This window comes from Hibiscus syriacus, unplaced genomic scaffold, assembly GCF_006381635.1.
Source record: "Hibiscus syriacus cultivar Baekdansim isolate YM2019G1 unplaced genomic scaffold, ASM638163v2 tig00110678_pilon, whole genome shotgun sequence".
Classification (NCBI taxonomy): Eukaryota; Viridiplantae; Streptophyta; class Magnoliopsida; order Malvales; family Malvaceae; genus Hibiscus; species Hibiscus syriacus.
The window spans coordinates 604,037-628,516 of record NW_024062822.1 but is presented as its reverse complement, the minus strand read 5'-3'; the positions used below and the strand labels follow the sequence as shown (position 1 = coordinate 628,516).

At 35.8% G+C, this 24,480-nt stretch overlaps 1 protein-coding gene across 1 annotated transcript; it reads left to right on the top strand.

Annotated features, from left to right (window-relative positions):
• The first annotated feature begins 2,324 nt into the window (after positions 1-2,324).
• LOC120138054 lies at positions 2,325-2,758 on the top strand. Its single transcript, XM_039153664.1, has one exon. The coding sequence runs from the start codon at positions 2,340-2,342 to the stop codon at positions 2,742-2,744; it is 405 nt and encodes a 134-aa protein (XP_039009595.1). The 5' UTR covers positions 2,325-2,339; the 3' UTR covers positions 2,745-2,758.
• Positions 2,759-24,480: the final 21,722 nt, after the last annotated feature.

The window sequence follows — 24,480 nt, the reverse complement described above, 5'->3', positions numbered from 1 at the left end:
TCTGATTGTAACTAAAGCTTAATTTATACCTCGTTACTCAATGGGTGGAATATGGTATTGAAGGTGTTTCTGCCGACGCGTTTTCATGCCAGAGAAACCGGTTGAACCATGATTGATGAGAACTTTTTCTCTTGGGGTATAGGATAAACGTCCAATACGATATCTATTGCTAAATAATATTTCTTTTTAACAGTACGTCGTGATTACAAGGTAATATATGTTTATGATATTTTAGTCATTGATAAAAACGTAGTTGTTTGAACTCAATAATTTTAAGAAAAATTAGGGTTCGTTTGACTTAAGAAAATATAGGTTATTTTCATTTTCATTTTTTAGAAAATGAAAAATATTGAAGAAAACATGTTTGGTGATAAAATTAGAAATGATTTCTAGAAAATAAAAACAAAAATGAGTAAAAATATGAAAATATAGAAAAAGTTGTTTTTAGTATTTTTATTAAAATTGTTTTGGAAATTTGAAAAATAGAAAAATAAAAAATCTAGATTTTTTACTTAACTCACATATGTTCAAATCCTTCTAACAATAATTTTTTGATTTAATAGTATCTAAAACCCTCAATCTTTTGAAAAAAATAAATATGATCCCTAAACTTTTTTTACACTCAATTTGGTCCTTAAACTAATTTTTTAATAAATTTAATTTTTTAGCATTTTTATATTTAATGTATTAAATATATTAATAATTATTTATATTTTTTTTAAATTTAAATAATACCTTAATTTTTTTTTAAAATAAATAAATCCTCAAACTTTCTAAAATATTAATTAAGCCCTCAAACTTAATAAAAAATTAATTAAACTCATTTACCACATCATTATCCATCGTGTACTGCAACAACAACATAATGAATTGTCACATCAATATTGTAGATTATCTTGTAAACTTTGTCATGTAATCGTCTTGACTGTTTGATTTAGTTGGTCAAAATATTAAATGGATTTTTTGTATTATGAAATTTCTTATCAAATTTATTGTTTTTGCAAAAATCACATGCTAAATTTATATAATGAAATTTTTTAATAATTATATTTTAATTTAATTATTTAATAACTATTTATTCATCTCTATTTTAAAAAATTAGATACCAAATATATTTTGACCATTTTTATTTTTATTTTTATTTTTAAGTTTTCATTTATATTAACCAAACATGTTTTCTAATTTTTAAAAAACTAAAAATGAAAATTATTTTCTAGAAATAAAAAAACAAAAACATAAAAATTTTTTCTAGAACCAAACTTAATCACTAAAATTTCTTAATAGATTCTACTAAATAACATTATTTGCACAGCACGGGATAGGGTAAACGTTATATGAAAACATTTTAATTAATAAACTATAAATTATATTCATTATTTTAAATATAAAAGTATTTTTTTACATTATATGTTAAATAAAAAAATAAATTTCGATTCAATTCGAATGGATTTTCAGGTTTTTAATTCTCTGTTCAACCCTACTTGCCTAATGCCACGGCTGCCGTTCTAGAAGAGGCTTTGAAAGAGCTCAAAAATACAAATTCTGATCGGATGACCGGCCTTTGAAAATGAAAGAGTAGCGGGATGTTAATGTTTGCGTGAAAAGACAAAATAAATATTACGGTAAACTCCAAAAATAGTCACCAAAGTTTTAGATTTCTTTCATTTTGGTCATTGAAATTTTAAAACTTATAATACAATTACTGAATACTAGAATGTTAAATGTGTGTAATAATGACAAAGAAACATAAGCAGATTTAGTTTGAGTCAAGAAAACAAGGGGGTGGAATATTATTTGATCCACTAAGATTTGAGCTGACTATTTTTTTTTATAATTCAACAAAAATCATTTAAACTCGAGTTATTTTTAATTCACCGATTCAAAATGGTTGACATCAGATAATTTTGACCTTTTCATTGATGGATACTTTCTATAATACTCAAAACCATTCGAGAAGCAATATAATCCACTATTTGTAAGGAAATTCCCCTTCACTACCGCCGAATATTTTATTTATTCAGACGACGATTACAAAGCAAGAAACATGCATGTTGTGTGGTCTACTAAAACAAAGCAGGACGATATTTAAATCAATTTTACCATTGTTGGATAATAGCGACGAAAATAAAAGTCCAAAGCCAAGACTTGTTCAACAAAGGTGGCAAAAATCTGACCAATATATGTTACGTTCAAACTACAAAGGTACAGCAAACAAACAACGACCAATTTTAATCAACTACGGCGTGCAATTAAAAAATTCAAGATTATTTTAGTCTCACGCCTCATAAATACATACAATCTTTGCTGCATAGCTACCAAAGCTTTTTCATCCTCTCACCATGGCCATGCTTAGAGCTTTCAGCACTAGAAGAAGCCGTAATGGCTATGAAAGGTTACTCGTTCCAGCCGAAGCCCATGATGAGCCTGGTTCTAGCAATTCTCAGTTTGAAGCACAGTTGAAGAGAGCTAGAAGTGTGCCGGCTCGGGTTTTCGGCTTGTCGAGAAAGTTTAACGGCCCCGAATTGGGGCTGCCGGAAAAGAGTCAATTGAAATCGTCGACGACGACCGACACCAACAAAAAGGGTGCCAAGTCCAAGAGTGTTCACCCACTTTTCAGCCTATTTGATGCTCGTCGCAAGAAGAAAACAACTGCTAAACCGGAGTTTTCCAGGTATATAGAGTACCTCAAAGAAGGAGGGATGTGGGACATGAATGCTAATATGCCCGTCATTCACTACAAATGAAGCTTTGTCTTGGGGTAAAAAATAAACCCAGAATTTGTAAACACATTCGATTGCTTTTAAATTTGTAATTTTTTAGATTATTTAAAGCTTTGCAAACAAATACATGGCTCGAATCCTCTTTACTAGTTTTGTGATTTTTCATTAATTGATTTTGTTAATAGCTTCTTTGATGTCCAAAAAGTTTCGCTTTCCATTTTTCCAGTTTGCATATCAGTCTATTCTAGTTTTTTCATTATTGGAAAGGATTTGTGATCAATTCTAGGGATGAATATTCTATGAAAATTTTATATTAGGAATGCATTTTAGGGATGGAGAACTTAAATGGTAGAAAAAAATATTTTGGGATTTTATCCATCATATCACTCACAGTCCAATTAATTAAAAATTTCACATCATTTTTTTCTTATCATTTATACTTTAAGATTATATTTTTCCAAATCATATCCTCTGATAAGATATACCAAAATATACATGAGAATTAAACCTTTTCAATCATATTCTAATAATATACACCAACATTTTTTTATAAAAAATAGGGTTTATTTTTATTCTTCTTTCTAGTGCACTTTTCCTAATTAGTTTAATCGAGGCCCCAAAATAAATAAAAAAATCTAATTTGCAATGCTTGAATCTCAGTTCTAATGAATTCATTAGTTGATTTCTGAATAACTGTGATTTATTGTAGTCATTAATTGTACTCGGTAACCTTTCAAGCATGATTCTCTTAGAGTTTGGTAACTCTTCTAATCTTGAAGTGCTTCAACTTCGTTTGAATAATTTGGGGAGCAATATCTCAAGTGATATCTCATTTGGGTGAGCCCTTCGACTTAAATGAAACGTGATTGAGCAAAGAGGGACATTGACATTAACCTCATTACAAAAAATTCTCCCAAGTCCTAAATGGAGGAAAAAGTGCAGGGTTTAAATCATAAACCCTTTACACAGCCAAGAACAAAGCAGAAGGAGCTACCAGCAAAACGACATTAACTCTAAACCACCACCACTTAAACCTGCCAAAAAGTATGCAACTCACATGATGGGTGGAAGCACTACTAGGAAAGAGAGACAAAAGCAGTGCTCCATGGAATAAGCAATGCAAAGAAGGCTAGGCACAATACAGAGAAAAGACAGCACTAGGATTAGTGTTATAAGAACTCCCCGGATCCAATACAATCAATAACCAAGGAGAACCCAAAAAAATTTTGCCCTCTGATTGCAAATCCGCCACCCATGGCGGATAAGCTAGCCGTCTAGAGCTGAAATGCTAGACCCCTAGACTTTGAGCCTCAATGCAGCCAAAAACCTTGACATCTCACGGCAAAGCAGATCCCAAGAGTGTAAATCAAAAGCCAAAGACCAGACAACCAGCATCGAGCCTAAGTAGCACTTACAGTGGGCATTCAAAAGAAACAGTGGTCGCAAGCCAAACTTCCATGATAAATATAACATACATAGAGCCTGTAGTACCTACCCAATGATACTTAGCCAAAGAAAAGGTTGAGGTCTTCTTAACCCCTCTTTGGCCAAAGCGTGGGCAATTTGGTTTTTTTTCTCTAAAAGCGAACCCCACCTTGAAAGAGAACTGAGCACCCAAATCATGGCACTTCCCAACGGATTCAGCAAACTAAAGAGGAGCGATACATGAATTTTATATCCACTTTACCGCCAGCAAACAATCAGACTCGATCAGCAAAATGAAATTACAAGCCCATCTTAATGAAGAGAAAATTTGACCAGCTTCTAGAATAGCAGTAATTTCCGTACTTGTAGGGTCTGACAAACCAATTGATCTTGAAAATCTTCCATAATTTTTGCCCTTATGGTTTCGCAAAACTCCGCCTATACCTACCTCGTCGAAACTGCCCATTACCACAACGTCTAAATTAAACTTCAGGTGCCCATGGGGGACACACGATGAAGAGCACACTGTTGAGGGGTATTGAATAAATTCGTTGATAGACAAGAATGAATTTGTCCATTTGCATTTCGCCCAAACATCAATCCTTAGAAAGACTAGATTGAACATACGGTGCACATCAAACTGCTTGTTTTTAAAGATGACCTCGTTTCGAACTAGCCATACAGTCCAAACAATTCCGAAAAAAAGCTAACTGCCATAATGGCTTGATAGTCGCTTTGGTCGGCAGGATTTCTCACAAAGTGAAAAGATTTTTTAGGGTGCTCGGAACCACCAGACTCACATTCCGTATTCTACACCAAGTTTGCCAAATTTTCCAGTTGACCTCACAGTGGCATGAGGGGTAGTTAATGATTTCTAAAGAATTATTACACAAAACGCAATGATTAGACCCTTGTAACTAGTCCCATGTTTCTACAGTTCAGATCTTAAAGGGACGTGTTAGCAGTCTAATGTAAGTGAGAGTGCAGCTGATCATAACAGACTTGTAACTAAGTCATGCATGTGGCATTAATTGAATGAATCAGCTGTTAGTTAGTTAGTATTGCAGTTAGAGTTAACTGCTTATATGATGTTCATGCTTGTGTATATAAACCAATACATACCTCAGCAGTAAATATACAAGTTCTGCAGTATTTCAGTGTGCAAATTACCATTCCAACATGGTATCTTTCGCCATAGATCTTGGGGTGCTTTCTTTCGCTGCTTAAAGCTCTTGTTGATGGAGTTCAACGCCAACACCAAATCATTCACTCACAAGAAAGTAAATGTCGTTCTTGATGAGATGAATTTTCTTCTTTGGAAGCAGCAGATTCTGCTCACCATTCGGAGCCACCGTTTTGGAACTTTTTTTTACCAGTGCCGTGACAACTCCACCTGAAACAATTGTTGATGATGATGGCATTACTCGAGTCAATGAAGCCTATGAAGATTTTGTTGCACAAGATAGTGCTCTTGCCTCATGGTTGTTATCCACCATCAGCAATCACTTGCTTCCTCAATTTGTTGGGGTTGAAACTGCAGCAGCCGTATGAAACACATTTCTTTAATTTTTTTCAATCGATCCACGACTGCAGTAATGAGTCTCCATTACAAGCTTCAATCATTAAAAAAAAGGAGGTGATAGTATGCGTACTTACCTTACCCGAGTAAAGGAGGTTTGCGATGCATTAGCTTCTTGTGGCAGTGTTGTGCCTCAAGTCGAACACATAGCAAGCATTTTGAAAGGTCTCCCTTGGGAATACCAGCCCTTCATGGCAGTTATAACCTCTATGAGGGAAACACTTTCCTTAGATAACATCTACACAATGCTTCTTGATGCAGAGACTCAACTTGCAAGCTTTGATGACCAACTGGAGACCTTACCTATGAGTGCCAACGTTTCCCAAGGGGAAAATCAAAATTTTACAATATCGAGTTCAGGCTATGATCATCGACCTGGAACTCGAATTGGTGGTAGGGGTCGTGGTATGTCACAACTGCAATGCCAGCTTTGTGGGAAGATCGGCCACCTTGTCGATCGATGCTGTCATAGATTCGATGAAATTTTTTCTTGTGTTACTACTGATCGAGGATCTAATCACTCGGACCATAAGTCAGCTTCCTCTACTTACAGCTCCACGTTGTCATCCTCTGATACTGGATGAGAGTGTTGTGCAAAGCATAAGTCTGGTTTAACTGTGGCTGGGCAACCACAATCTCATGCATCTTCCATGTCGTCTGACCGTTGGATTGTAGATACTGGTGACACGCACCATGTCACCTCAGACTCCAACAAAGTATTAAATGCGACTGAATTTCTTGGCCCAGGTAAACTGCTAGTTGGCAATGGTATGCCACTTGATGTAATTTCTACTGGTCACTCTCATGTTTGTGCTAATTCACGCATACTTTTGCTGAATAATCTGCTGCTTGTTCCTCAAATAACCAAGAACCTACTGTCTGTGTCCAAGCTTGCTAGGGACAACAACGTTTTTCTAGAGTTTCATGCAAATAAGTGCTATATCCTTGATGAGAAAACCAGAAATATTCTACTTCAGGGTGAGGAGCATGAAGGTTTATACTCGTTTGCCATGAATAACAACTCCTTAGGAGTGAATCTTGCTGAACCCAACACTAGCTCAGTCTCTTACTCTTTAGAAGATTTTTGGCACAGGCGACTTGGTCACCCAGCTACTGAAACATTAGTGAAGATAGCTAAAGAAATAGGCATCAAAATACATTCTAATGTAAATAAGACTTGTGTAGCGTGTCATATGGGAAAAAGTCATAGACTGCCCTTTATTGAATCGAATACATCAGTTGATTCTTCCTTCAATCTTGTGTACTCTGATTTATAGGGCCCACCTCATGTGACATCAAATGGATTTTGCTTTTATGTTTCATTTGTAGATGCCTTCACAAGACATACCTGGATATATTTGTTAAAAATGAAAGATGAAGCTTTACTAGCATTAAGTATGTTTCAAAAACTTGTGGCAAATCAGTTTAGCAGCTCCAGTAAAGCCTTGCAGACTGACTGGGGAGGTGAATTTCGCACCCTATCACCTATGCTATCCAGTGAAAGAATCTCACATCGATTAACATGCCCCTACACGTCTGAACAAAATGGGGTTATCGAACGTAAACATCGCCACGTTATTGAGCTAGCACTTATTTTATTAGCTCAAGCATCTTTTCCAGTCAAATACTAGTCATATGTTGTTGTTTCAGCAGTCCACTTAATCAATTGCCTCCCTATTACAGTGCTATAAGGAGTATATCCTTTCGAGAAACTTTATGGCAAGAAACCGGACTACACTATGATGAGAGTCTTCGGTTGCCAATGTTTTCCCCATCTGAGACTATTTCAGAAGAACAAGCTCGCATTTAGATCTCAAGTCTGCACCTATCTCGGCATCAGTCCTCGACGTAAAGGATTCCAATGCTTGGCATCAGATGAGAGAGTTTATATTTCTAAGCACGTTGTATTTAATGAGTTTATTTTCCCTTTTGCAGGACAAGAAGCTTATGAATCCTTGAAATCGCTTGAGTCTACAAAATCAGTACGTTGGTCATCTCAACCGTTACTAGTAGTTGCTCGAAATATGTCATCCATTGTTGAACAACCTATTAAAAATGATGGACTCAATTTCGATTCAAGCGATGCTGCAACAGGAAGTGTTGGACCTCCAAACTCTAACGAAATCAATATTGGTACAAGTAACACTGAAGTCGACTATACTCATGAAAGTACTAGTGCTGCTGTAGAATCTGGAAGTATCACGCCAGTAATAGATGCGTGCAGCAGCCCTGCTGAACCCGATACTGATGATCATCATCAAGAAATTATTCCTGATTCCAGTACTACGGGGCCTTCAGTGCGTGTTCATCCCATGATGACACGCAGCAGGTGTGGAATTTTTAAACCCAAAGTATTTTTGACTGCTGAAGAAGAGGATGTCCCAACTACAATAAATGCAACACTAAAATCACCACATTGGTCTACTGTTGTACACGAAGAGTACAATGCCTTACAGAAGAATGATACCTGGTCATTAATGAAACTCCCAAAAGGAAGAACCACAATCGGATACAAATGGATATTTCGAATCAAAACAAATACGGATGGGACTGTACTTCGATATAAAGCCCATTTAGTTATTAAGGGGTTTTCTCAAACACTTGGTTTTGATTTTGGAGACACATTCAATCAAGTAGTTCATTTTTCTACATTCAACATTGTTCTATCGATTGTTGTTTCTAAAGGTTGGGAGCTTTGACACATCGGCATGGAGATTTAAATGAAGATATTTACATGCAGCAACCTCCTAGATTTGAGCAAGTTGATGAGAATGTCAAGCCTCTCGTGTGCAAGCTTCAAAAGGCTTTGTATGGTCTTCGACAAACGTCTCGTAATTGGCATGTAAAACTCAAAGAAAGTTTGCTACAACTTGGGTTCACAGTGTCTCGAGCAGATCCTTCCTTGTTTGTTAAACAATCAAGCAATGGATACATGTATGTACTAGTGTACGTAAATGATATAGTTATGATAGGGCAATCGTCTACACTAATTGAAGAGATTGTATCACTTCTACAAGCTCGTTTCTTTTTTAAGGATTTGGGGGAATTAAGTTTTTTTTCTAGGCATCGAGGTTCAACATATTGGTGACTCGATCTTGTCGAGTCAAAAGAAATACATCCTTGAGTTACTTGAGAAGACAGGGATGATGGCAGCTGCAGAATGTGGTACACCTATGGTAGTTGCGTCCAAACTTTCAAATGAAACAGGAAACTTGGTAAGCAATGCAAGTGATTACAGGAGTGTTGTAGGCTCATTATTGTATGTATGTCACATGACACCAAACATATCGTTTAGTGTGGCACAAGTTACACAATACATGCACGCTCCACGTGAAGCTCACTTTGTTGTTGTTAAAAGAATACTTCGTTATCTACGTGCTACCCTAAACTTTGGCCTAGTTTTTTCACCTGTCGAAAATGGACTAAATATAGCTTCCTTTGTCGATGCTGATTGGGGAGCTATCGTTGATGATCACATATCCATAACTGGATATGGCGTGTTCTTGGGCAAATGCTTAGTTACATGGTGCTCAAAGAAACAAAAAATTGTCTCTCGATCGACAATGGAGGCCGAATACAAGAGTGTAGCAGATGCAGCTGCTGACATAGCTTGAATAAATGCTCTCCTAACTGACCTTGGTATTCAACAAAGTCGTGAACCGATTGTCTGGTGTGACAATACCAGCACAGTGGCTATGAGTGTCAATCCAGTTTACCATGCTCAGTCCAATCATGTGGACCTTGATGTGCACTTTGCTCGAGAAAAGGTGACAGCTGGTCAACTGCAAGTTAGCTATGTCCCTACAATGCATCAAATTGTTGATGGATTCACCAAACCATTAGCTCTAGCTGTATTTGAGGAGTTTAGATCAAAAGTATGTGTGCATTCCTTTGAACAAAGGAAACAAGCAGAAGCAGGGAAAATGTTAGCATTCTAATGTAAGTGAGTGTGCAGCTGATCATAGCATACTTGTAACTAAGTCATGCACGTGTCATTAGCTGAATGAATCGGCTGTTAGTTAGTTAGTAATGCAGTTAGAGTTAACTCCTTATATGATGTTCATGCTTGTGTATATAAACTAATACATACCTCAGCAGTAAATATACAAGTTATGCAGTATTTCAGTGTGCAAATTACCATTCCAACAGGACGTGACTTTGGATTGCTCTCCACAAGAACACTTCCACCTTATGAGTGGCCAAACCAGCCCAAACCAGCTTACATATTCTCTCGGGTGTGGTTCTTGCACTAGAAGATAATTCAAAAAATGCCATGGGCGTGTAATTACCTGTAGAATCACCTACCCATTTTAAGTAGTCCCAGGTGGCCGAAGTATTTGTTGCTGTTGTTATATGATTGAGGAATATCTTCCATAACTCAGTTTCCTAGTCAAATAAACATCTGCGAAGTTGAATACTCCATGTCCATTAACTATGCTCCCAAAATTACAAACCTTTCCTTCTTTTCTCACAGCAAGAGCGAACAAACGAGGAAAAACAAATGCATCTTGATATATGTATTGGGATGTGTATGATTAAGATATGATTTGTCTTTCCTATATAATAGGAAATATATCACAAGCCACTTGATTGAGTGAGACTAGAAATGCATGGTCATGCTCGAATAAGTTGATATGATATATCACAAATTATTCGTTAATTCTAGTATACTCTAGATATCAAGAAACAATAGATGGGTTAAACAAATGTGACTATTCCAAGACTTGTGTCTATTCTAGATATAAATGACAAAAGGATATAATACATAAAAGAGTTGATCACGAAGATGATGTGTCGAATAATAATTTCTTGTAACTTAGGTGACAATGATATATTGCTAGATGTCACTCTCATTATATGTAATATTAGAAGTATTCTAATAATTACTACTAATGTTACAAGAACCTATAGGGTCACACCATATGATTGAAATTAGCAAAAATGTACAATTTGTTTTACGTTACTAAATTATATCTAGAGTTAATATATGTATATTTGATATACATATGGTTTTAATTATCCAAATATAGTAAATAAACATTAAAAGAATTTTTAATGTAATTCTGATTACAACTCTTTTAATGGATATTTAATTCGCAATAATTAAATAAGAGTTTAAATAAACGTTAAAGAATATAATTCAGATTATAAGTCTTAATGGACATTTAATTTGAATTAATTAAATAAGAATTTAATTAATTCAAAATAACTAAAAAATCCCTAATATGTTAGGGTAACTCGGATATTTGGTGTTTAAGGTCTAGCAGCCGTTTTTTTAATCTTCATCCGTTTTCTCAAAACTGTTTTTGGGAAAAGTAAAATTTTGCTCTAAATCGGGTGAACTGAGTAGAGGTCGAGACGTATTTTGGTGGAGGCTTACAATTAGAATCGTTCGTGATCACCATTAGTCGTTGTTGTGTTTGCTGATTTTCAAGGAATCAACTATAAGTATTCACATCATTTCCTCCTAATTTCGACTTTTCGTACTTGGATCGTTGGTGAGACCGTTGAGTTTTGTTTCCGCTGCACCATAAGGTGCGCCGACGGTCCAACATAAATTAGCAACAATATTATTGATTTTTGAAGCAACACCAGCTGGAATTTGGATAGGGAAATAAAGTACATTGGCAAATTATTTAGTACCTACCTTACCAACATCAGACGACCAAAGAGCAACTTGCCTTTCCATCCATTTAGTCTTGCATTGAATTTGTCCATAATGGGCTACCATAAACTCGATAAATTACAGCGATAGCCCAATGAAAGCCCAAGATATTTAGTCAGGAGGGAATCAACATCACATTTAATCAAACCAGCCCAAACAACTAATCATTGTCCTCCACGTTGATTCTAAACATTTTTAGTTTTGCTCAAGTTTAGTGTCTGTCCTGAAGCAACCTCAAAAACTCTCAGTACCCTCTTGATATTAGTTACGTGATCACTGGAAGCCTCTGAAAACAGGATGAGGTTGTCTGCAAAATGTAAATGAGACACGACTACTCCATTGAAACCGTCACTCCCCTAAATAATCCGATATCAATGGACTTACGAATAAGAGAGCTGAGTGCTTCGCCAATAATGTTAAACAAGAATGGTGAGAGGAGGCAGCCTTGATGAAGGCCCCTCTTGATAGAGAAACTGTAAGATGGGGAGCCATTAACTAGGACAGAGATAGAAGCCGTAGAAACACACAATTTGATCTAATTGTGCCAGTTCTCACCGAAACCCAAATTTAGCATAATCAGGTCGAGAAATACCCAATTGACTATGTGATATGCGTTTTTAAAATCAGCTTTGAACACCAGACTTCATGGTTATTCCTTTTAAGGTAATCGATAACCTCATTGGCTAAGTAGGGTGAAAACAACTCGACTTGAAATAAAAATTTGATTTTTTTTCAATTTCGAGTTATTCAAGTCAACTTGAATTTTTGATTTGATTTTTGAGTTCAAATCGAGTTCAGATTTTACCAATTGAAAAACTTAAAAATTGAAATTCAAAACGACGTTGTTTTGATTTTTAGGTTTAAATATTTCAAAACTATGTCGTTTAGTCATTTTTTCTAAATTCCTTTGCAAACCAATTAACAGCCAACAACACTTACATGAAGGTCAAAATCACTAATTCTCACCACCGCCAGCACCCATTCGTTTCATGATCGATCCCTAAATCAATTAGCACTAATTTCCAATCATTAGCAGTAATTTCCAGTCACCGATAGGCGGCGGCGCGACAACACTAGTTCTTTAGCATCACAACAAAACCCCCAAATCAATTAGAGGCTTCGACTCTAAGCACCCAAATTAGGTTCTTTTTTTCTGATGATGGGTTATCGTCTAGTAAATGTACACCTTGCAATGAGAATGGTCTGATTATTTGTCCCCTTTGTCGTTGAATTTCTTCTCTTAATTCTTTGTGTTATTGTAAAACATTATTTCTTTGATTCTTTGAACACTAATGTAAAATTGATTAATAAAATATATGATCAACCATCGTATCATGCATGCATGCTTTTCTTCAGCTTTATTTATACTACAAATGAAGCAAAAATAGCATGAAACATGACCTCATTGGTTCTAAATTTTGATTTATTATGGATTTTAATAATGGGAATTCGTGAATAGAATTCATAGAATGTTGTCGTTATGCTGTCATTTAGAACGGTTAAAGATCTTAGATAGGGTGATCTGTACACTAGAGTTTTAAATTAATAACATCAAAACACATGTACATATAATTTCATATGTTATTCTTATTAAAGTTGCAGACTAAGATGATTTTCATTTTGATGAAAGAATTTTAAAGATACTCAAGTCTTCAAGATGACAGTTATTGCTTGGTTTTGTCTCTTATGTTTTATAAATTCATCACAATTCTTGTTTTTTATGATTTTGTATATGAATGAATCATAAGGAACTCAAAGCATACAACCTTACGATCATAAATCAACTCAAAGTTCACAAAGTTCTTCTACATGTAAAGTCAATGATCCAACGAGTAATAAAAGTGTTCGAAAGAAACAAAAATCAAGAGAAACATGTTGGAATGATTTTAAAAAATATGTAACTAAAGATGAAGAAAATAGGGTAAGTTGCAATTATTATGACACCACTTACTGTATGGAAATCGAGGGTTCTACAATTAGTTTTAATAATCATTTAAAGACATGTTTAAAAAAACCTCGAGGCAATACTTTGAATTCTAAACAATAAAAAATAACAATACTTCAGCCTGGCCTTGAAAGTGAAGCGACAAAACTTTCAGCTTGAAAGTTTGAAGAACAGGCTATTAGAAAGTCATTGATTCACATGATAATCATGGATGTGCTACCTTTTTGAATTGTAGAGGAAGGAGGGTTTTAGTCATTTCTTTCTCTAACATACCCAAGGTTTCATCTCCCTTCTCGTTTTACAATTAGAAGGGATTATCTCGATTTATTAAACTCCATGAAGAGGTTAATAAAGATGGTTTTGAAAAAGATACATGTATAATTTGTTTGACAACTGACACTTGGACTTCACTGTAAAAAGTATCTTACATGGTTCTAACGACACATTGGATAGATGATGAATGGATATTGTAAAAGAAAATCATAAACTTCTGTTTGATAGTTCATAGTGTTGGAAAAGTAAAAAATGTTGGGAAACGTTCGGTGTGAAAGTGGTGCATTTATTGCACCGAATTCAAGCTGACAATTGTTGAAAAGTGGATGGAGAAATTGCATTTTAGTCCCTACACACTTTAGGATATTTACAAGTTTAATCTCTAAGCTTCAACTATAAATACCCTTACCCATTTAGCTTCAAAATCATTCTAAAATCATTCCTTCCTCCCAATACTAAAGAGTTTAGAGAGTTCTCTTGTGAGTTGTGAGTGTTTTGTAAACACCTGTAAATTTTCTCTCTTTAGTAAAAGATCTACAGTAGTCCGGAGACGTAGGCAAAATTTGTTGAACTCCGTTATCATTTTCGGGTATTATTTTTCTGCTTTTATTTCGCATTCTCACTAATCTGGTTATAGGGAAATTACTCGTTTATTTCCCAACAATTGGTATCAAGAGCTTTTAGTGGTGAATTTTTTCGGTTTTTCTACGAGGTTATTATTCACGTGAATAGTGAATTTTGTGAATAGTAAAAATTGGTCGACGATACAAATTTGTCGACGGAGGTGTTCTAATAGTGGTGGTTCGTAGAAATTGTCATAAATGATCCAAAGAAGTCAGATTTTAGTGGGAGCAATGGCTGCAGACGAAGGATATGTGAAAATTGAGAAGTTCGATGGTGTGGACTTTGGCTTTTGGAAGATGCAGATTGGAGATTTTATGTACCAAAAAAATATATATCAACATCTCTCAAGAAAGCAACCAGAGGGCATGAAGAATGAAGAATGAAGATTGGGCTCTTCTCGACAGACAAGCCTTCAGAGTTATCCGACTGACGTTATCCTGCAATGTTGCTTTCAACATAGCAAAGGAAAAGACCACGGCGGGTCTTATGGAGGCTCTCTCTAGTATGTATGAGAAGCCATTAGCCTTAAATAAAGTTCACCTGATGATGCGATTATTTAATTTGGTGATGGCGGAAGGGGCATCAGTGGCTCAACACCTAAATGAACTCAGCACAATCACAACCTAGTTGAGTTCCGTGGAAATTGAATTCGACGATGAAGTTTGAGCTTTAATTTTCTTATCATCTCTACCAGACAGTTGGAATGCTACTGTTACAGCAGTCAGTAGCTCGTTGGGAAACAACAAATTAAAATTCGATGATGTTCCGGATCTGGTATTGAGTGAAGAAAATCGACGGAGAGAATCGGGTGAAGCATCAAGCTCCTCAGCCTTGCACACGGAGTCTAGAGGGAGAACTTCAGAATGAAATTCAAATCGTGGTAGATTGAATTCCAGAATGGAAAATCTAGAACGGGAAAGAAAGATTTTAACTGTTATAATTGTGGCAAGAAATGTCACTTTAAAAGAGATTGTCGAGCACCGAAGAAAGATACTGACACACAGGGATTTGCCAACATGACATAGGAGACAGGTGATATCATGATTCTAAGCGTGAACAGCTTAATTGAATCATGGATCTTAGATTCAGGGGCATCTTTCCACTCCACCCCATGCCAAGAAATCATGAAGAACTATGTCAGTGGTGATTTTGGGAAGGTTCATCTAGCTGATGATGAAACCTTGAAGATCGTCGGAAAAGGAGACATCCGATTAAAGTTGTCAAACCAGACCACCTGGAAGCTGAAAGGAGTGAGACATGTTCCTGGCCTCAAAAGAAATCTAATATTTGTTGGACAGCTTGATGGAGAAGGATATTGTACAACCTTTTCAGGCTGTGAATGGAAGATTACCAAATGGGCACTCGTCATTGCTCGTAGTAAGAAGACTGATACTCTCTATGTAACCTCAAATTTGGAGAATATCATTGCAGTAACAGATGCTAATGGAAAATCAAACCTATGGCACCAAAGGCTTGGCCATATGAGCGAGAAAAGGATGATGACACTTTTGTCAAAAGGGAAGCTGCCGGATCTAAAGAATATAGATGTCAGACTATGTGAGGATTGCATCTTTGGCAAACAAAAGAAAGTAAGTTTTGCAAAGATTGGCAAGACACCCAAGGCTGAAAAGTTAGAGTTGGTTCATACTGATGTATGGGGACCATCTCTATATCCATCTCTTGCATGCTCACTATATTATGTCACCTTCATCGATGATTCTAAAAGGAAGGTGTGAGTTTATTTTCTGAAGAAGAAATCAGAAGTCTTTGATACCTTCAGAAAATGGAAGGTCGTGGTGGAAAATGAGATTGGTTTGAAAGTTAAGCGGTTGAGGTCTGATAATGGATGAGAGTACAAAAATAGTAGATTCAAATAATTTTGCGCAAACAATGGGATCAAGATGGAGACAACAGTTCCCATGAAACTGTAGCAGAATGGTGTAGCAGAGCGCATGAACAGAACTCTTAATGAACGTACCAGAAGCATGAGGATACATGTCGGCTTGGCTAAATTACTATGGGCTGAAGCTATTAACATTGCAGCTTACCTGATTAACCGTAGGCCCTCAGTTCCCTTGGATGGTGGAATACCAGAGGAAGTTTGGAACTAGAAAGAAATAAACCTTTCACACTTAAGAGTGTTTGGTTGTATTTCTTATGTACACATAAATTCTGCTGAAAGAAGTAAACTTGATGCCAAGTCCAACAAACGTGTCTTTGTTGGTTATGGTGGTGATGAGTTTGGTTACCGATTTTGGGACTCTGAAAATCGAAAGATCATCAGAAGTAGAGATATCATTTTCAATGAGAATGTGATATACAAAGACATGTCAACCGTAGAATCAAGTAACTCTAATACCAAATCTAAAACAAAGGAATTTACTGAGTTTGAGGAGATTTCTGAAAATGATGTTCAGATCAGTCCTGAAGAAATTCAAGAAGAACCAGGCACACCAGAACTGAGACGCTCCTCCAGAATTCCTAAACCAACCCAGCGTTATTCGTCTTCTTTGCACTACTTATTACTAACTAGCAATGGTGAACCAGAGTGCTATGATGAAGCAATGCAGGTGGAGGATTCAGTCAAGTGGGAGTCTTCCATAAAAGATGAGATTGACTCACTTATGTCAACAAAGACAGTGACTACGGACAAACTGAAGTTGTGTTCAGCTTCAGCTGGCATGCTAGAGTAACAAGACCAGAAATGCTGCTGCATTGATCGAGGTGTGAAGACAGATTAAAATCAGTTTTCAAGTGGGAGATTGTTGGAAAAGTAAAAAATGTTGGGAAACTTTCGGTGTGAAAGTGTTGCATTTATTGCACCGAATTCAAGCTGACAATTATTGAAATGTGGATGGAAATGCATCGAATTCAAGCTGGCAATTGTTGAACAGTGGATGGGGAAATTTCATTTTAGTCTTTGCACACTTTAGGATATTTACAAGATTAATCCCTAAGCTTCAACTATAAATACCCTTACCCATTTAGCTTCAAAATCATTCCAAAATCATTTCTTCCTCCCAATACTAAAGAGTTTAGAGAGTTCTCTTGTGAGTTGTGAGTGTTTTATAAATACCTGTAAATTTTCTCTCTTTAGTAAAAGATCTGTAGTAGTCTGGAGACGTAGGCAAAATTGGTTGAACTCCGTTATCAATTTCGGGTATTATTTTTTCGCTTTTATTTCGCATTCTCACTAATCTGGTTATGGGGAAATTACTCGTTTATTTCCCAACATATAAAGGTGAAAGCATAGGTCAAGACCTTGAAAAATGCATCCAATATTGGGAGATTGACAGGGTCTTCACTAGTATAGTTAATAATGCATCTGCTAATGGTGTTGGTATTGAATATTTGAGAAACAAATTGAACCATCGAAATACTTATGTTGCAAATGGGAAATATATACATATGAGATGTGTTGCATAAGTTGTTAATCTCGCCGTTCAAGAAGGTGTTAAGTATGTTTCTTTGTATGTTGACCGAGTTAGAACTACTGTGAGGTATATAAGGGCATCACCATCAAGGATGAAAAACTTCTATGATCGAGAAAAACAAGAAATGATAGATACTAAAGCTCATTCACGTTTAGATGTATCTACTAGATGGAATTGAATGTATATGATGTTGAAGGTGGTTGAAAAATATGAGCACATTTGATTCATATGCTAGAGATGGCAATAGTTTTCTCGATCAAAATCCCTTTAAGAACACCGGTTTTTTTAGGTTGGATCTGTAGGAAAAACTTCGGGTTAAGGGATTTATAAAGCTTAGGTGAAGAATTATACTTGAATTTAAAGAGTATGGGTTGAAAAAAAAGATGAAGTGGAAGACTTGTTTTTGGGAAATATTAGTACATACGACGATGGAATGAGATGAATTAGAAGTGCAGAAAAGGAGGAGAAGCATTGTTGTTAAATGAAAAAAAAGAAGTGAGGCAGATGGTTTTATTTAATGAAATTTGTGAAATTTCTGTAAAACTTGTGGAGTCACTACAGCAAAAGTGGCTTGTTGCGGCATTTTTTTATTTATAGCGGCGTTTATAAGCGCCGCTAAAAAACACCTGCGGCGTTATGACAAATACCGCTAAAAGTGCCACTGAAAATAGCGCCGCTAAAGTTCGCACCGTTTTTCAACAAAAAACGCCGCAATATGTCACAACATATAGCGGCGTTTGTTGAAAAACGCCGCCAAAGTTGTTAATATTTAGTGGCGTTTTCTTCACAAACGCCGCAGTAGGTTTTGATGTTTAGCGGCGTTTTCTTCACAAATGCTGCAATATGTCTTGAGATTTAGCGGCATTTTTAGCGAAAACGTTGCAATATGTGTTGAGATTTAGCGACGTTTTTAGCTAAAACGTCGCAATATGTGTTGAGATTTAGCGACGCTTTTAGCTAAAACGCCGCAATAGGCGTTGAGGTTTAGCGGCATTTTTAATACAAACGCCGCTAAAAATTGGTATATAGTGGCGTTTTTATGATACAAACGCCGCTAAATGTATGGTATATTACGGCGTTTTTGTTACAAACGCCGTTAAATAACACATAATTTAACAATTCTAAAAATTATGCTTAATACCCCAAATCTATTTTTTCAACCTATTCCATTATCCAACAAACAAAACAGTAATAACATCAAACTATATATCTATAACAAGCAACATAAAATCCAATATAATAAATAAAAGTTTTCATTAACGTAATATAAGTTAAGTTAAACACAGTTCAGTAACATTAACATAATGCTCATAACATAAATGAGGCTACGATGGTGGATTCTGAGGTTGCGTTTTTTGTATCATCAACATCATATCATTGAGTCGTTTTTCAAATTCTTCATATCTCTGCTGATATGTTGATTCTCTCTGTGCTGCCACTGCTTCTCTCTCTGCTTCTGGTGCTGCTCTCTCGGCTTCCCTTGCTTCATTTTCCGCTTTCACGTTAGCCATTTATTGATCCATCTCAGCCAACTTTTCTTTTAAACGACCAACTTCTAATTGGGAAGATCGAGACTGTGATGACATGTACTGTGATGAACTGGATCCAAAATATTTGGTGGGAGTAATGAATGATCCTTGACAGCGCACCCGGTCATATCTTTCAGGACCCAAAACGTCATTAATAGCTTGGTTTTCAATGTCATCATCATTAACAATACCTTGACTCGAAGCAGTAGCATGATACTCCGCCCTTTTCTCCCTCAATTTTTCCTAATAATACAGTAAATAATTAATTAAAATAAAAAAATGTCATGGTACAAATATAAATAAAGTCAGGTAAATTTAAAACATCTACCCAATAAACGTACCATAATTTCTACAGCGTCAGCAGTCATAGGAGTGTCATCCTTCTTCGTATGTGTCATGTCGAAGAGTTGGATTCGACCAACTTTAGAATCAGATGTATTTTCCTAAAATGTACCATAATGTCATTACTATGAGTTAGTATGTACATGAAATACAAAAAAACTATTTCAATAATCTATAATACATCCTCATGAGCTATACAAGCAAAGCTCTTCAATCCAGCCGTGTGCGTAAACTTTTGTTGTTGCCTGCTAGCAACACCAACATGCTCTCAGTCCTACAATGTCAAACAACCACTTATAATGATGATTTAAATTTCGTTACAAGTATTTATGAAAAATACATCATACTTGGCCTTTTTGAGAACTCCAAAATCTGACTGCATCTTCTCATTGGTACCTGAGCATTCCTGGTGGGATTGTTTGCAACTTCTCTTCAAGGCTGAGATCATTCTTGAAGTATTTCTTCTTTAAGGAGATCTTGCGGTCCCTCCATCTCTTCCCTAACGCTTGCTTCACATAATCGTCAGAGACCTCTAAAACAAATTTCTCCTATACAGGAAATAAGTGTGCACCGTAAGTATAAATTAGTATTGAATTTCTATAGAGTATCTATTATAATGACATTATTACCTTAACAAAATCCAACGCTTGATTTTTGTTACTATTAGGCATTTCATGCCATGACTCATAATTGATCGGTAACAGATTCGCATTACGTCCAACTATGCCTAAGTAACCTGCTAGAAGACGTGATTATGGGCCAATAGGTTGACTGGTATCGTTTCTTGAAACTTTGACACGATGCCCAGGAGGAAGTTGGTATAATTCCTTCAAAGTTGTACATCCTCGAGTCTTGCACGTTCCAGCATTTTCAACTATTTAAGAAATTATTAAATGTCAGTTTTGAAAATGAACAAAGTAGTAAATAAAGTTTCAAAGATTACCTTGAATTTATACTTCTTCAACAGTTTCAGGAACGTCGGAAGACTGTGGTGCATTCGATTCCTCGTTATTTCTTTCTTCATGGTCTTCAGTAGCTCGAACAACCCGCAAATCAGTTATTTTTCTCCTCGGCATTTATATCTGTAATAAACAAACATGAGTAATGAAAAATGATTTAATTAATGAATACATTGAAAGACAACATGTTAAAGGTTATAACATTATAAATAAATAAATAAAGATATAAAATCATACAACAGTCTTATGTAATGTCAGTTGTCATAAATATCTTCATCAACGTCCTCCCCAACCCATTGAAATTGTGTTGTACTGATAGTTTAATCTAAGTTTTGTGGTAGTAGAGGTAAGCATTCTGATCTTGTTTCAATGTCATCTCTACTTCCATCCCCGATGTCTATCAAGTCTCTGGGAGTATTTCGAAGCACAACATACCAACCGTCATCCATTGGATCATGACAATAAAATACTTGTTTCACTTGAGAGGAAAATATATATGGTTCATCCATCAACCGTTGACCCGTGTGAATTAATCGAGAGAAATTCACCATTGAAAACCCGAATTGATCTCTTTTTATACATCTGTTTACATCAACCCAGTCACACCGAAACAACACAACCTTTCGTTTTCCATAATAATCTAACTCAATAATGTCTGTAAGATTTCCATAATAATTGACCTCTCCATCCTGCGGATTATTGTCCCTTACAGTAGCATAACTTGTAGTTGACAAAGTAACTACAACTCCACAATTTTGTGTCCTCCTTAATCTTTCACGAGATTCCATGTGGAACCTGAACCCATTAATGAGGAAGGCATTATAGCTTTTAACTATTCTATTCGAACCTTGAGAAAGCCATTTAACTTCTTCACTAACTTCTCTCCCACTCTAAACCTATTACACATGAATGGTGAATTAATTTGCATTGATATCGATATAAAAAGCAAGACATATATTATTTATAAGTGTTCCATAAGATTTAGTTGCTTACCGTTTGGCCTAACCATTCATGAAAAGTTTCTGTGAATAACTTATGTAGCTGTCGCTGATTTAATCTTCGGGAGCGTGCTTGAGATCTCAATACTTCTTTAAACTCACTATAAAGAATAGTATATCGTTAAAAATTGATAAATATAAAAGATAAAGAGATTTCATTAGGATTGGGTCCGAAAGACTTACGTGCGAAAGTGATCTATTGAATCGTGATGGAAAAGAACATATCGGTGTGCTTGTACCCAAGACGTGTCATCTAAATGTGCAATTTCAGCTTTCCCTAATGGTTGACCATAACTTCCAAACAAATAATGTTGAGATAAGTCATCAGTACCTAACACATCATTTCGATTTGGTCTATTCCATCTTGTTTCAACATCTTCCAAATATCTAGAGCAAAATGTCATACATTCCTCTGCCAAATACCCTTCAGTAATTGATCCTTCCGGATAACGCTTATTACGACAATAAGACTTCAACTTGCCCAAGAACCTATACAAAAAACAACATACTACGTAAATACATTTTATTCAAATGTATAATCAGTAGTAATTTGAAACGTGTAATTCAATTAACACCTCTCTATAGGGTACATCCATCGATAGAAAACGGGACCACCAACTCTTGCTTTGTGAGGAAGATGAATTAACAGATGCACCATAATTGTGAAGAATGAAGGCGGAAATATCTTCTCCAAGTTGCATAAAGTCAAGACGACTCGATCTTATAGTTTATCAAGTTCTTCAACCATTAGAACTTTCCCACAGATGGCTTTCATTATATTAGAAAGTTCAATGATACAAGACGTCACCTTACTCGACATGCAACCGCGAACAGCTACTGGTAGCAAATCTTGCATTAATATGTGATAATCATGAGACTTTAAACCATAAAGTCTTCGATCTTTAACACTAACACATCGAGAAATGTTTGATGCATACCCATCTGGGACTTTTATATCCTTCAACACTGTGCAAAACACTTCTTTTTCTCTCTTCAAAAGAGAAAAAATAGAAGGCGGTAAGAAATTTCTTCCATTCTGACGTATTTGCGGATGAAGATCATGTCGAATTCCCATGTCCACTAAGTCAAGTCGACTCTTAAGATTATCTTTAGATTTTCTACCATCATTCAGAATGGTCCTGATAATATTCTCACAAACATTCTTCTCAATATGCATTACATCAAGATTATGTCTCAAAATCTGCTTTTTCCAATAAGGCAACTCGAAGAATATACTCCTCTTTTTCCACAATTCTACCTCATTTGGATCATCCTCTTCATCAGACTCATCATCAGTTTGTTCGTCAACTTCAACCTCTTCATTGATTTGTTTTGCCTTTTTCTTTGATCGTGTACTAGTTGGTTGATTCATCTTTCCATAAGTAAAATTGATATTTTTCAACATTCTGAATAGTTCAGAGCCGGTTGTTTGGTTAGGAGCATTTCGAAACTCTTCATCACCATCAAACATATTCTTCTGAGTTAAAAATCTATGATTATCAGGTAACCACCGACGATGTCCCATATAAGAGAACTTTTTTCCATTAACCAACCACTTCGAACATGTTTGTGCAGCACAACAAGGACAAGCATAACGACCTTTGGTACTCCAACCAAATAAATTTGCATATGTAGAAAAATCATTAATTGTCCATAATAAAGTAGCACGTAAATTAAAGTTCTCCTTCGTCAACAATCGTACGTTTCGACCCCTTCCCATAACTGTAGCAACTCTGCAATTAGCGGCTGCATGTAAATATCAATATCATTTCTGGGGCATTTCTCGCCGGGGATTATCATGGATAAGATGAAAGATGATTTTTTCATGCAAATCCAGGGAGGCAAATTGTATGGAACAAGTACAACAGGCCAAGTATATGAAGTACTCATGAGTTTGAATGGATTAAACCCATTAGTTGCAAGACCGAGCCTAACATTTCGAGGATCTCTCGTAAAACTTGGATACTTGTTGTCAAATGACTTCCAAGCTAAAGAATCTGCAGGATGCCGTAATAATCCATCATCGGTTCTTCCAAAATGATGCCACCTCATAGACTCAGCAGTCTTGGAGGACATAAACAATCTTTGTAGCCTAGGTATAAGAGGAAAATATCGCAGAATCTTGACCGGTTTCTTTCTTGATCGTGCTTGAGCTTCATCCTCAGTAACATTTTCTACCTCCCTAGTCATCCATCGAGATTTTCTGCATACATTACAAGACTCCTGATTTTTTCGATCACCTCAATACAACATACAATCATTAGGACAACTATGAATTTTTTCATATCCAAGACCCAAATATTTTATCATTTTTTTCATATCTTTGCATGATTGAGGGATTTTTGCGAAAGGAAACACTTCTCTTAGTAACTCCAACAATTGTGTAAAAGAGTTACCAGTCCACCCTCCCAGGCATTTTAAGTGGAAAAGACGAATGCAGAAATAAAGCTTTGAAAATTTTGATCCGTCATAAAGTTGTTCATTCATTTCATTCAGCAACTTTTAAAACTTCGCCGCTTCTCCATTTGGCTCTTCATCACATCCAATTCTTCCCATCTCAACGAAATCATTAACATCATTCTGACAAACATTTTCTGTAACATACGGCTGATAATTGTGTATATTAAATGCATCTCGTAACATCCCTTCCATGTCATCTTCTCTAAAAGTTGGATGGTGAGAAGGAGCAGGATAAGTCAAATAACTCGTGGAAGCATATCTATCTGAAACAAACTCTCCATGAAAGATCCATTTTCTATACCCCCGAAAAAATCTAAAAACAACTAGATGCTCGTTCACAACTTCACGAGTGTGCCAATTAATGTTAACACACTGCTTACAAGGACAAAGAATCATATTATCTTGACTTGCATTCAGAAAAGAAAAATTTAGAAAGTTTTCGACTCCATTTCGATATTCGACGCTAACCCTTGAGAAATCCATCCAAGTTTTTGACTCCATTTCGTCTTTCTGGAGTTTCAATTACA

What these genes read in the sequence shown, in the direction of transcription:
- LOC120138054 (XM_039153664.1), top strand. Translation starts at nt 2,340, where the DNA reads ATGGCCATGCTTAGAGCTTTCAGCACTAGAAGAAGCCGTAATGGCTAT.